At 44.5% G+C, this 13,269-nt stretch overlaps 1 protein-coding gene across 4 annotated transcripts in view; it reads left to right on the top strand.

Annotated features, from left to right (window-relative positions):
* Positions 1-13,269, top strand: part of PAX2 (paired box 2) — an 86,496-nt gene that overhangs the window by 25,065 nt on the left and 48,162 nt on the right. For 2 of the 4 annotated variants that reach the window (XM_068400004.1, XM_068400008.1), the window contains exons 4-5: positions 9,418-9,503; positions 11,545-11,664. In XM_068400004.1, coding sequence (XP_068256105.1) covers positions 9,418-9,503; positions 11,545-11,664 — 206 coding nt within the window. The remainder of the gene's footprint in view (positions 1-9,417; positions 9,504-11,544; positions 11,665-13,269) is intronic. The other 2 variants (XM_068400007.1, XM_068400005.1) reach the window with 1 other exon arrangement.

Raw genomic sequence — 13,269 nt, 5'->3', positions numbered from 1 at the left:
CAAGCCACAGACCTGAGCAGCCTATTTGCCCATTAAACTCTGTTAAAAACTGTAGTGGTTGAATAAATGTTTATTCATTCTTCATGGAGTCTGAATGTATAATATGTGACCCAAATGTCTAATTCCGTATAGCCACAGTTATAAATGCAGACCTATAGGCAAAGATATACAAGTACGCACATGGTGTGGTAAATTAAAACATACTAAGAGACAAATGCTAGTGCATTTGTGAACACAATATAGATACATAAACAAATATATAGCTCGTGTTCTCTAAACATCGGACCTGATAGTGACTTACATGAGCCAAGCAGACTGGCTACAGATTTGTCTTTTCATTATAAAAAGATGGCTTTGTCCTATAAATATAAAAACTACACTGTCTTCTCTGGAGATGGGCACCAACTTCATGCTGGGAGCCTGTGTAGCACCCACACCCTGATGTGCTCGCCTGTGCCTGGCTGCTTTGGGCAGCATGATAAAGCAAGGAATAAATAATACCAAGAGCAGTGAGGACTAGAACAGGAAGGGAAAGATTCAGGTTCTCTGTCAAAATTTTCAACTTTTCAATGTGTTTAATTTTGAATCAGAACTTTAATAAAATTCTACCGCTACATTTCAGTGTAGCTGGAACCTGCTGATTCAATAAAATCTAAATCTGTTATTCTAATTTTATTTTTTTAGCATAGTCTCTCATTCACCTAAAAAAGGTAATTTTAAAGGGAAAAAAAAATTTTTCCATTCTGGTAAGGCTTATATTCTTCTAACAATGTCGTTCATTTCTTTAAAACCCAAGGTAAAAATAACATTAGATCTAAATTGACACATTCCCAGCACTGGTTTTGATTTTGGGCAAACATCATCTACTGGTAAGGAGTCCACTATGAAATTTTCACCAGTTCTGACAAACATAAGGGAGGCACACACAGTGACACCCCTGTAAAGGGAATCATTTACTTGGCCAACATACGCGAGCACATACTGCAGTGGAGCGCTCTACAGGATACAGAGATAAGGCACAGCTAATACACAATGCGGCCAAGCCCCAAAGTTAAAAAGTCTTGGGTCAATACCCTCCAAAACTGAGACACTGGCACAAAATCCTCAAGGCTGTAAATAAGAATGTATTTGGGGTTTTTTCCTTTGCCTCCAGTTTTGGCCCCTTGGGAGGCAGCCAGGTCCCACTTCCACCCGGTCTTTGCAGCCATGAAAGCCAGAAATACCTTGGTATTAAATGAAAGCTGAAATAATTGCTTGTCTTCAAGATCTGAGGTTTTACACAAAATACCAGGTATGGCAGAACTTGCAAGAGAGTTGAGAATGTTATCTACATATATCTGATTCCTCCCAGTTCAAGACTCCTTTCCTAGTACACACATGTCTTCTGTTAATCAAAATTAATGTCCACAAGGAATTCAGCACAGACTCCTGAATTTTAATAACTGGAAATGGGCTCAAAGCAAAGCTTTCAATTAAAACTTCCCATGCTCCAGATTGAGATATTTAACCTTGGCAAGCCCATGTGTTTCTGTAAGTCTTCTTAACTCACCTGCTGGCACAGCCGCTGTTCTGACAGCTCCAGCCCGTGCTGTGTGGCAGTCACTGGTGTGCTGGCAGCTCGTGGGGCTGTACCCTACGCCAGCTCCATGCTGCTGCAGCAACGCTGGTAGCAGGACCCAAGCCGGCCAGTCCGTAGGTAACAGAAGATGCCACATTGAACTGCAGTCATTGCAGTGTAGGTGTACTCTTAGACAATGATTAATTCCTAAGAGCTCAAAAATTTCTGGGCATTTTCATTGCAGAAATCTCTTGCTAGTGAAGGGGACCTAGCCACTGGCAATGCTTCTTTCCTGCTCTCTTCCAGTGGCTTGTCATTTTTGAAGCTTTTGGTCTTTTGTTGAGGGGATTATGAGTTTGTTGAGGGGGAGTGGTAGGTCTGTAGCTGCAGGAATGGATAGTCTCATGGGTGCTGAAAGTTGAACATCTGCTCCATGGTTGCCTGTGATATTTGAATTTGGACTTGATGACCCAGGTGGTTTCTCTCAGGTCTGTGTTTCCATGTCCAAGACCAGCAGAACCCTTTTTGTCCTTCAAGATTTCCTTAATTCACCTTAAACCCAGGATGTCAAACGTCTACACCCAGGATCAAGTTTGCTTCCAATATTTTGTAAACTGTACGACATCTTCTAGATGTTTGGATTTTAATGATTTTCTGGCTTTCCTGACTGCAAAGCAAGCCTTCCAAAGGTGAACTGAGTGCAATAAAAGTAGAAGCACCTGCCTGAGGACATTTCTATGCTGCAGTCACTACTTGACTGCAGCTCATATAGATATACTTTAGCCACCTTTAAGCCAGCCTGCCCGAGTCCTGATGGCTCCGTAGCCACAGCTTTGCAGAACACAGCCACTATTCAAGCACACCTTCTGTTTCCCAGGTGGGTTTTGCATCCTAACACAAATCCACTTGGATGAACAGGAAAATGTTTCTTAAAGCCTAATACAGCGATTTATTTTGTGAGGTCAGGCTAGGGAACCTATACACACGGGGCTGACCGCTGTCAACCCCATCAGTACCAGTGGCATCAAGTTGTGTGTTACTGCTCAGCAGAATGAGTTGGCAGGCCGGCCCCCTGCCTGGCAGATCTGCCCCCTCCCAGAAGGCAGGCATCTTCTCCTTTCTTTCCTTCCACCCCTCTTCCTTACGTCTGGACTTGTACTGCTCTGCGCAGCATAACTGAAACGGGCAGAGATCTGCTAGAAGCTGAACGTTAATGCTCTGCTCAAATTAAATGAAATAAAACCATATGGTGTCATCATGGGTCACTGATTTAAAACAACAAAAAAATCCTAGCTCCTCTCTAAGCCCTTCAGATAGTAAAACTGCTGCTGTGAATTCTGCCTCTCCTCAGAGAGCAGCCAAGAAATGCAGTGGGAGAAAAGGGCAGGCTTGGGCTTTCTCTTTTGTTTGGAGAGAGCAGGCTAACCTGGAACAAAGTGGCACTTTTTCCCTGTGTCTTCAGGCATGACGTAAGTGTAGCGCCAGTGAAGCCGATGGACCTACACAGATTAACAGCAGATAAGGAGTCAAATCTTCTCAGGGAGGGCTGAGATTGTGTTTTGAGATATGTAAGGCATCTCCATTTCAACGCCTCATCTATTTGGAAGCTTCAGGAAAATAGATAATCCTGCTTCAGGCACCTTTTAGGACTATCAATCTATCTATAGGATCAATCTAATTAATCTGTCATACTTGTCCTTATATACTAATGTAGTACAGGATCACCCTTCTTCTCTCTCCCTTTCCAAAAGGTAGGGAGAAGGAAATGTAATTTTCATGAGAGGAGAAAGTTTGAATGTGTGAATATTGCTCGTGGCCCCTGAATATGGCAGGGTTTGAAGGCATTCTGCTGTCTTGGCAGGGAGTGCCAGAGCCTCAGGCCAACTAGCAAGGAAGCTGAGTCTGTTGCTTCTGCCAATGTCAGCTATTGTTCTGAGGGTTGCAAGTGTTGCGGTAGATTTTGAGAGCAGTAGGAGAAGCTACTGCCTCTCCCCCCCCGCCATCCTAATGGAAATTATGTTGTGGCTTTTGGGGGGCAACTGCAGCTCTGATCTGCCCAACTACATCTGCTGCTGCAAATTCAAACGCAACCACCAAAGCCAGTGCAGCTGAAATACAGCTCCTGTTGCCTTTGCCTACCTCCCTTCCCTTCACGTACAGCCACTGTCAGCAGGGTACATGTCACTTCTGCTTCAAGGCGGGGAACAAAGCCAATACTGTGCTACAGCTCGCTGAAGCACTTACTTGGCCCCTGTTATTAGAGAGCCTGAGCCCTTCACTCCTCCTTCCAGCTGTCCTCACCGTGCCCCAGGTGGCATGGCAATGCTCCTATCTTCACACTTCAGGCAGGAAACAGAGCACAGAGAGAAATGCCATTTGTCTGAAGTCTTGACAAGAGGACCATGACAGAGCAAGGAGCTGAAGCCCTTTCCCTAGGTTGGATTAGGCTCTATCAGACATTCTATTTCCCTTCCTTCACCCCTCAAATCCCTTGGTTGTTTTTCCTCACCCTGCTATGAAGCTTGCTTTCCATTTTGAACTTTGTGCAAACAAGACTTTCCACCTCTCCTTTCTTTTGCCCTGTGAATTCAGGTGTGTCTCCATGTCTCCACTCATGCACAGAAACATAAGACTCTCTCCTGTTTGAACCAAAGCCATGTTCAGAGCTCTTCATGCCTGCATAGCACCAATCTGCAGGTGGGATATTGTTGGCTCCATGGGAGCTCTCACCAAGGAGCCCAAGGCTGCCTCTTCCCATCCTATGTTCTCCCTCTTTTCTTCAGGCATGCTTTGATGCCAGCATCACTGGGAGGGTCACAAGCCCTTTTGTAGGAAGCAATCTGATGCAGACAAGGCATCACAGTCTCACTTAGCCCTGCACCAAGTCCCCTGCAGCCTGTCTTGTCTCTACCGCCGGCACAGCCCGTGGCTCAGCAGTGCAGCCCTGCGCTAATTAAGCAGTGCGGCACAGCAGGGTGTGTGTTCCTTGGCCATCACAGCCTCCCTTGGACACACTGCAGAGAAAAGGCTGAAGCTTTGCAATGTTAGCCTTCCAAGAACTGCTTTAATTGCCCAGTAATGCACACCCTGGGGTCTTGTAATGTGCTTCTAATATGGAGCATTTAAAATATGAATACTCCAAAACAATTACAAGGAGTTTGGTGCTCTGCTGAGTGTATCCTTCCACTCTGAAAAATAATCCATGACAAAAGAATATGATCAAAGTGAGGATACCTCTGTCAGGGTCTCCTTGGGGCAGCAGGACTCATGACTCTCTCCCTTAGTGCAACTTCACTCTGTTCTTTCAGAATTAAAAGAATTGCTAGGTTGGGACTCCAGATGAGTCAGACCTACCTCATCTCCCTCTGATCAGCCCTAGTATAAATTTTTATTTGAGATACTGCCTAAAGACTCTGCCAGCAACAATAAGAGAGGAGAAACCACAGAGAATGTCAGGCTGCAAGAGAGTTTGGATAGAAATGTCAGAGAAGCGAGGGATGTTTCCTATGATCTGTCATTCTTTTAGCAAATAATTTCTGGACAGGTTTAGAAGTGATTATTTACCTGCTTGTTTACAAGGAGTGAAAGAAAGTTCTGCTTCTCAGAAAGGACTATGGCTCAGCTAATTTTAACTTCTAGTATTTCTTTCTACATTCTTGATCAAATTTAATTAGAGCTTGTTACAATTGTCATACTAGGGGAGATGATTTTTGTCCATCTGTATTCAGAATCAGCAAAAGGAATTGCATTAAAACTGCTGAAAATAATGAAACAGAAATCAAACATTGGGAATTCATGATGTAATGCTGAACGTTTAAGGAAGACAAAGGCATTTGGAAATAGGCAGTTGGTTTCAGCTGAAGTTGTATGCAGTATTAACTCTAGAAAGAGTTACTACAAGCCAACTATGGTAACTCATGAATTCCAGGAATGGATGTATAATTCACAATATGATACTATGTACTGTAATGACGTTATATGCCATTACTTAAGATAATATTGCATATTAAATTCAGATTGTGGAATGAAGTTCAGTTGCTTTACTGCAATCAAAGATCTATAAAAGTCCTGTTGCTGAAACTTCAGAAGGTTATGTATTAAATCTGTGTATATTCTCCGAAACTCAAAGTAGATAACTTGTGCAAAAACCTCCCACTGGAAAATGAAAAATGGGAATTTACAGTAAGTACCAGTTTATGCCCCTAATTAAACACAAATGCTGTTATTGTAGTCACCGACTGTGATGGAATTAGAGCAGGGATGAATTTAGTCCAAAGCGACAATTTCTTTTGGAGAAAAGAAAGACGTTTGAAAATATCAGCATTTACTTCAAGAAATCAGCACTGCTGACTGGTGTGCCAGGATTTGTGTCCCTTCTGCTTTTGAGAAGGGCTGAGGAAGTGTTCTGCAAAATCGCTTGTCTTTCTCCAGTGTCTAGAGGCAAGAACAAGCCATCAAAGGCAGCAAGAGGTGATCAAGGTTTTGCTCTGTCTTACGCAGCAGTAATCCAGAAATCCTAGATTTGAGGCAGCAGAGCTTAGTGCGTATTTCAGTCTCCGTAAGGGTGAGAAGCTTTCAGCAATCCCGAAGTTTAAAGACAGCGTTATTATGCTGCATCTGTTGCTACAGGACCAGGTCAGCTCTGTTTATCTTTCATCTGCTGTTTCATTAGCTGGTTTTGTGTCGGACAGACTCACCTGAAGCCTCTTAAAGCAGCAGCAGTGATGCCTGGCTATCCTGCTGTGTATCACTGTCCCTAAATGAATCGACACAGGGGGATGCACTGCCGTATTCTGTATGGAGCTTTAGGGTCCTGAAATTTCTTCTCTTTCCTTACAACACTAGAGTTCGGTCATGACTGTAGGGCAAAGGAGCATTGCTGGGGAGAGTCTCTTCATGACCTGCCTCTTCTTTTAGCCACAGGAAATACTTTCTACCTGAGTCCTCTTCAGATTCGCTGTGCATTTGATGCCAAGAATTATTTGACCCAAGCTACTAGAGGTTGCACAACCAGAACAGCTCCCCTTTGCTCACTGTTTCCAGACACTTTCTCTTGACATACAACCAGTTTCATTCTTAGGAGGGGAACATTTTTGAACAGAGCCTTTCACCTCTGGGTCACTAGCTGAAATCTGGCCCTGGTTGGTAGTGACCGAAAATCATTACCAGCTGACGGCTACTCGGTGAAATGAGCTGGTGAGTCTCATTCCAGTTCCTAATGGACACATCTCAGTAAACACAGTCACAACTAGCACTAACTGGCATTCTTAGCTGAGAGACCATGAACTGAATGGGGAAGGAAACTGAACCTTCCTCTTCGTCCCCTGCCTGGTTTTTTTGAAGTATTATGGACAGGTGTTTTATACCACCATCGTTTCACAGGCTGTTTTTACTCTAAATGGCTTTTCCAAACTTTGCAATTTTCATGCAGCATGATCCAGCACAGCCTGATTTGCCATCTCAGTGTAATTAGGCTCATCTTATGGTTCCACTCAGTAGAAGCTGAGCTATCTGATGCCACCTCCCAGTATGAATGGTGAATCTGATGTCATATCTCAGTATGAATGGAACTGTCTGATGTCACCTCAGTGCTAACAGGACATTTTATAATATGTCATCGAAGGCTGCAGGGGAAATCTTCTAATCCACTTACTATGCTACACTACAATAGAACATAACACAGTATAATGTGTAGGTTAACTTAGACACCCTCAAGCAGATTTTGGATAGACGGATGGATGTATGGATAGATACATTTATACAAAGTATACATACATTATATCACTCTATTGATTTTTAAAAAGTTCCAGGTCTGCCTGGCTATAATGAGATTTTTGAACTTTGTGTTGCGATCAATGAGGGGAATATTATTGGCCTGGAGAATTGATATACCCGCTCTCTGTGGCTTGTTCTGCTCCTGGACTGCCCCTGCCCCCAAGGTGTACGATTCCATCAGACACTTAACCTCTTTTACAGTGTCATCAGGCTAAAAGGAATCTAATAGTGACACGGGACTTGTGCTCAGCACTCTGGCACTATTGCTTTCCTGTCACAAATAATTTATAGCTTTCTATTTCCATCCCTTTGCCTGCACCCCATCCCCTCTTTCTGTTTCTCCGGGCTGGGGGAAATCAATAAACTCACACAACCAGAGTGGCACTTCAGGGGGCTTTAGGGGGAATGTGAGAGAAGAGAAGAGAAGAGAAGAGAAGAGAAGAGAAGAGAAGAGAAGAGAAGAGAAAAGAAAAGAAAAGAAAAGAAAAGAAAAGAAAAGAAAAGAAAAGAAAAGAAAAGAAAAGAAAAGAAAAGAAAAGAAAAGAAAAGAAAAGAAAAGGAAAGAACAAAAAAGTTGTATTATTTGCCCTAGCACAGACTTCTTGGATCAGCTCCTCAGCTAGTGCAGATCAGCATTGTGTATAGGTCCTCAGCAGCTACAGATAGTGCCAGCTCAGCAGCTACAGTAGTGCCTGGTACTACTGACCTATATGGGTGATGATCTGGATCTCCATCCCCAGCTAGAACCTTGATATTCCCTCTCTCCAGCTATGTCCCAGGCAGCCTTCTGCCACTCCAGCTACTGCCCAGATTTCATCATGTGTGTATTGGAGCTTTCCCAACATGCTGAGGTGATATGCTCTGAAATACCTTTATTCTCCTAAGAAGGTTTCACTCACAGGAGTTGTGCTTTTTCAAAAATGTCCTCTCAACGCCTCTGCCTATCTCTATCCATGCCATACTGCCCGCTAGCCACACATTTGCTCTTTGAAGTTTTGCCAACTTATTCTTTAGAACGAATCTTTAGGGGAAGCTCTCGAGTGGACAGGGAGAATGTGTTATTTGCTTTCACCTTCTGGATAGACTTTTGGGGAGAAGTTAAAGCTAATGTAGTGCAGGGCTGAGAGTTCCGGAAGCTCAGGCTGAAGAGCGTCTGCAGCCTTCACCCTAATTGGAGAGGCTTGTTTTAATCTCAGAAAGGAATTTGGTCTCCATGACCTCCACAGGTCATGGCTTATTTGCCCAGTTCCTTGGTGAGACAGTTGTTCCTGAGCCACAGATACCCAGGATCTGACAGTAGGCAGGGACCCTGCCACTCAAGTACTAGGTGCTAGTGATTTTCTTTCACCACTGACCTCAGCTGGATTTAAACTAGTGACCTAGAGGTGAAAGATTTCATGTAACAAGAAACGGAGCACTGACAATTACAGTTCAGTTTATTTTCATTCTGAGCTGTGTTATGGGCTTTGTGGCACTCACTGAGACATCTTTTTGCGTTCTCATGCTGTGTTCATTCACCACCTGATAAATACCAATTTTTGCCCTCTTTGCTGGAGCTTCTTTTTCCTGGTGATCTATATCCCATCAGCACTTCCTACAGACACCTTCTGCTCCCACCTTCTCATTTATGAAGGGCAAGGGCTTTGGGCAAGCTTTCCATCAGTTCAAAGCATTCAGTTCTATGCCAGAAAGGTATGGTACACAACAAAATTAATCTACAGCATTTGTCAATCCAGCAGTGGCTCTATTAGCTGCAAAGACTGCCTTGTGATCATGGTGGCAGATCAGATCATAAATGATAATGCAGTTGCTAACACACAGGAGATCCTAGCTCATTCTTTGAGCACCATGGTTATGCAGTGAGTACCCAAGTTTGGGGAGAAGATGACAGAGCAGAGCAGGGACAATTCTCTGGGAACTGGACCATTAAAGCAGTAGAATCAGGATCACAAGAAGGCAAATGAAGCCACTTTGCTGCACCCAGAGCTCAGATCAGGCTTCAGGTTCTGACAGCTGGGATCGTGGGTATGCAAAGGCACAGAAAGGCTGCAGTTGAGTTCTGAACATATTTTGCTCTTTTCCAGGATCATCAGAACCAAAGTTCAGCAACCTTTTCACCCAACACCAGACGGGAGTGGGACAGGTGTGACTGCACCAGGACATACTATTGGTAAGAAGACTGGCATGAGGGGTGGTGACAGGACAAGTGGAAATGAGGATGAAGCTTACTTGAGGGAACAAAGTCTGACAAGCAGATGCTAAGCAGAGCAAAAGGGAGGAGCGGGTGGGGAGAAAGAAACCTCAGTGGAAATCAGAGGTTTCTGTTCTTCATTTCCCTTGTTGCATTGCAAAGCAGGGAATCATGGCAGAAAAACCAGCCCAAGGTAGGGATTTGCCCAAAGTGATTCTGCCTTAACATCCATTTCACGTTCATGCTTTCTCCTTCGCCTCCCTAGAGAGAAGTAGTTACTGCTATCCTGTCTAAGCACCAGTCCTCACCTTTTGTCTCCTTCTTGCTCTGACTCTCTTTTCCCCTCTCTTTCCCAATTTCTCTTCTCTCCCTTTGCTGGAACTGATCCATTTCTTAGAGCTAATAATACACAGACCAGGGTAAGATATTCCTGATGCCTCAAAACTGAGTTCTTCATTGTTCTAGCTCTGCAGATAGGTATCCCATGGGTATATCTCAAGGTGAGCAGAAGATGGAGACTGTAATAAAGTGACCAAATGTCTCCTAGTCTGTTGTGTTTAAAGGTACTGTGCTAGATGTGTGATGAGGTACTTTTCACTGGTGTCTCTGTGGGCTGTATGGTCTGCTGTTGCTAGCATAGCTTTATCCAGCAACAATTCAGAGCAGGAAAAAACATGCAGTATTCTGGGATACTGTGAAATACAGTGGCTCATTCATGACCTAAGACACTATCTTAGATACTGTTGGTTATTGAGAATCAGCTGCTATACAAGGATTTACTGGAAAGTTCTGGTCTACGTGGGACAGAGCTGGCAGATATATATAATCCTGTATATGAACTGTGTTCAGGAGCACAATGAAATTAATGGGCTAGTATGGAAGAGCATTTCTGGGTGCCCTTTTAATCTGGACAAGCTCACTGGACTGGAATCACTGACCACAACAGATGGAGTTGGCAGATATTATTCCTTCTTGGAAAAGTAGTGCAATGTCTAGGGAATGCATTGGCTGAGCTGTGATAGTGATTGTGAGTACTGCTACTGGAGTCTCTCATTGCTCTGGGATGTACTGGGAAGTGTGGGTCTACCTTAGATAGTGTTGACAGGTTCTGCTCCATCCTGGAAGGCTTATACTGGAGGGATTGATTGCTTCAGGTCAGTGCTTTGTGAGCTGAATGATGGGTAGTGGCCTATAAGAGAACTGGGATATTCTCCCCATTAGTACGACATGCTGGGATATAATGGGCATGCCTACTGGATGCATAGCTCTACTTGTTCTATATGCTAAAGCCCTGATTATCATTAAGTGATCATTTCTAATTTGGATGACTTATCATTTCTTACATATTGGAAACTCATGAGCAATCTTGGACAGCCGTGAGTGGCAGGAGTCTGCCTGTTGACATTGGTCAGTGCAAAAGGAAGACGCTAGTTTTTTTTAATCTGGGTTGGAGTATGTATCACCAACTCATCATTTGTTCTAGTAGGGAACTGAATTTGTTGGCCCAACACTGAAGTGCTTCTAACCTATGCTAAGAAGGTTCAGTGAGTGTTTTGGGCGGACACGTAAGAGGCTGGTCTGGCTAAGACAGAACGTGTGCACTCCCGGTGGAAAAACGCAGAGACAAAACGATCTGACAAAATATGAATACACTAGGAAGTCACTAGAGAATGTGGCCTATGCAGCACTGCACTCAGTTACCATGGCATGCAGTGGGAAGCCTGCTCTGAACTGGGATATAACAACAAGGTTTAGCTTCTTGATGGAATACACTTGCTTGTTATTAATGGCCCTGTACTGGAAGGCTGAGGAGCTATGCTATAGGAATGGACTGGCAAAGCTGGGATGCAGCAACATTAGCAGTAGAGCGAGTAGGTGTCCTTCGGTGTGAGGGACTGGGAGGCTGCTTAGTGCCCAGGCTTTCCTATGAGACTGGTGGCATGCGTAGCTTTCAGCTGGAGGATCCCCAAGTGCTGTGCTGCTCTCCTCACGGCCCTTTTTCCCTTTTCCTTTTGTCCAGTGCCAAGCACAGCATCCCCTCCCGTCTCCAGTGCCTCCAATGATCCAGTGGGCTCTTACTCCATTAACGGGATCCTGGGGATTCCTCGGTCGAATGGCGAGAAGAGGAAACGTGATGAAGGTAGGGGGAAGGGAGAAGCTCATCCTCCCTTTTATATTCTTTGTCCCCATGTACAGGCTCCAATTTCAGGCCAAGGTTTGCAGCTGCTCCAGGGGCTAGATCAGTTTTAGCAACAGAGACCAGTTCCCCGCCACTGCCCTGCTGGCTTGGAATGCTCTTCCTCCGAGGCCCTTTCATGACAGGCTGCGTCTCCAGACATCTGCTCGGCAGGCAGAGAGCCGCCTCCATTGCTGGAGCTGATCCCAAGTTCATTCACTGCTGGAAATGGCTGGAACTGAACTCCCCAGGTGCCAGCAGGTGCCCGGACTTTGAACTGTGGGTAAACATGGTTTCCCCGACTCACTCGTTTTCAAACAAAAAGTCACCTCGGAGAAGCACCAGCAATGTGGGAGTTATCTTTCATTCCCCTTGCAAACAAGTTCCTGCCCTGTGACGTGCCATGAGCTACATTAGCTGGTGATCATAAGGGCCCAGTTTTCAATGGGATAGCATCTACCACAGCAGAACTGCCATGCTTGCAACAGTCTGAAAGCAGAACAGGAGGTCTTCTGAGTACTGTGGCCCTAAGGTTGTTACCTAAGCCTTTTGCTAGGGCTCTAAGGAATTAGGATTAAGCTATCTCCTTTTCCTTCCTACCTGCTGGGAAGGACTCAGGGCAAAGAGAATCCTGAAATGAACCAAAAGCTGGAGCCTCAGGTCTAGACAGGCTGAGTCAGGAGGGGTGGGTAAGGTCTTGGTGCTCTTATAGTGACTTTATAAACTTTTTTTCTTAAATCTTGCTCTTCTAATCTGTTGCATTCAAAAATTGAGGACCAGGAGGTGAACTTTTCTAAGAGTAGTGCCTGACTAGTTTGTTCAGTTCAGCCCTGCCTTCAGTGTGTTGTTTGCCACTGTTGCCTGTTGTGTGTGGGCGACCTTTTAGTAGTACAGGTGTCTCAGTGTGCTGCATGTGCTGTAACCCCAAGGCTGTGGGGTGCAAGAGAACATGAGGGTTCTCTGTGATACGTGGTGAGACGAGAAAGCTCTCCTGAGATAGATGCTGCATTTTGGGGTTTTGCTAGTAATTTTCTCAGCATTGGTTCTGGTGAGGTTCACATCTGTAAGTTTTTGATCCACATAAACACAATAATCCCAAGAATAAAAGGCAGTCATTGTGACCCCTTTCTCCCTAATACAAAGTAAAACTAGAGGCAAGGACCCAATCCAGCTCCTATTAAAGCAAATGGGAGGATTTTTGCTGATGTCATTGGAAATGGGATCAGGCCCCAGAGGAAGATCCATTTCCCAGCTAGATGGCAGTAGGGCCCAGCTAAGAGAAAAGTGTAACATGGAAGGGCTGACTCCATGCCTCAAAGTCCAAAAATGTCAGAAATAAGAGACTGCAAGCATTGCAAACTGCTCCAGCATTTCCTGTCATTACGTACACAGGAAACAGTGACATTTCAAACTGAGTGACAAGTTTCTCTAATGGTTGTGCAAATCTCTTGGCAGTTACTGGGGTTCTTGTGAGCCCCTCTTCTCATACAGTCCAGCGTGGTGATCACCAGTTCTCAACATGGTGCCTCCATATCTCATTTTGAAATGCAGCAGTTCAATCTGCCTTTA

Source organism: Nyctibius grandis, chromosome 4 (assembly GCF_013368605.1).
Source record: "Nyctibius grandis isolate bNycGra1 chromosome 4, bNycGra1.pri, whole genome shotgun sequence".
NCBI lineage: Eukaryota > Metazoa > Chordata > Aves > Nyctibiiformes > Nyctibiidae > Nyctibius > Nyctibius grandis.
This window is presented reverse-complemented; position numbering and strand designations above follow the sequence as displayed.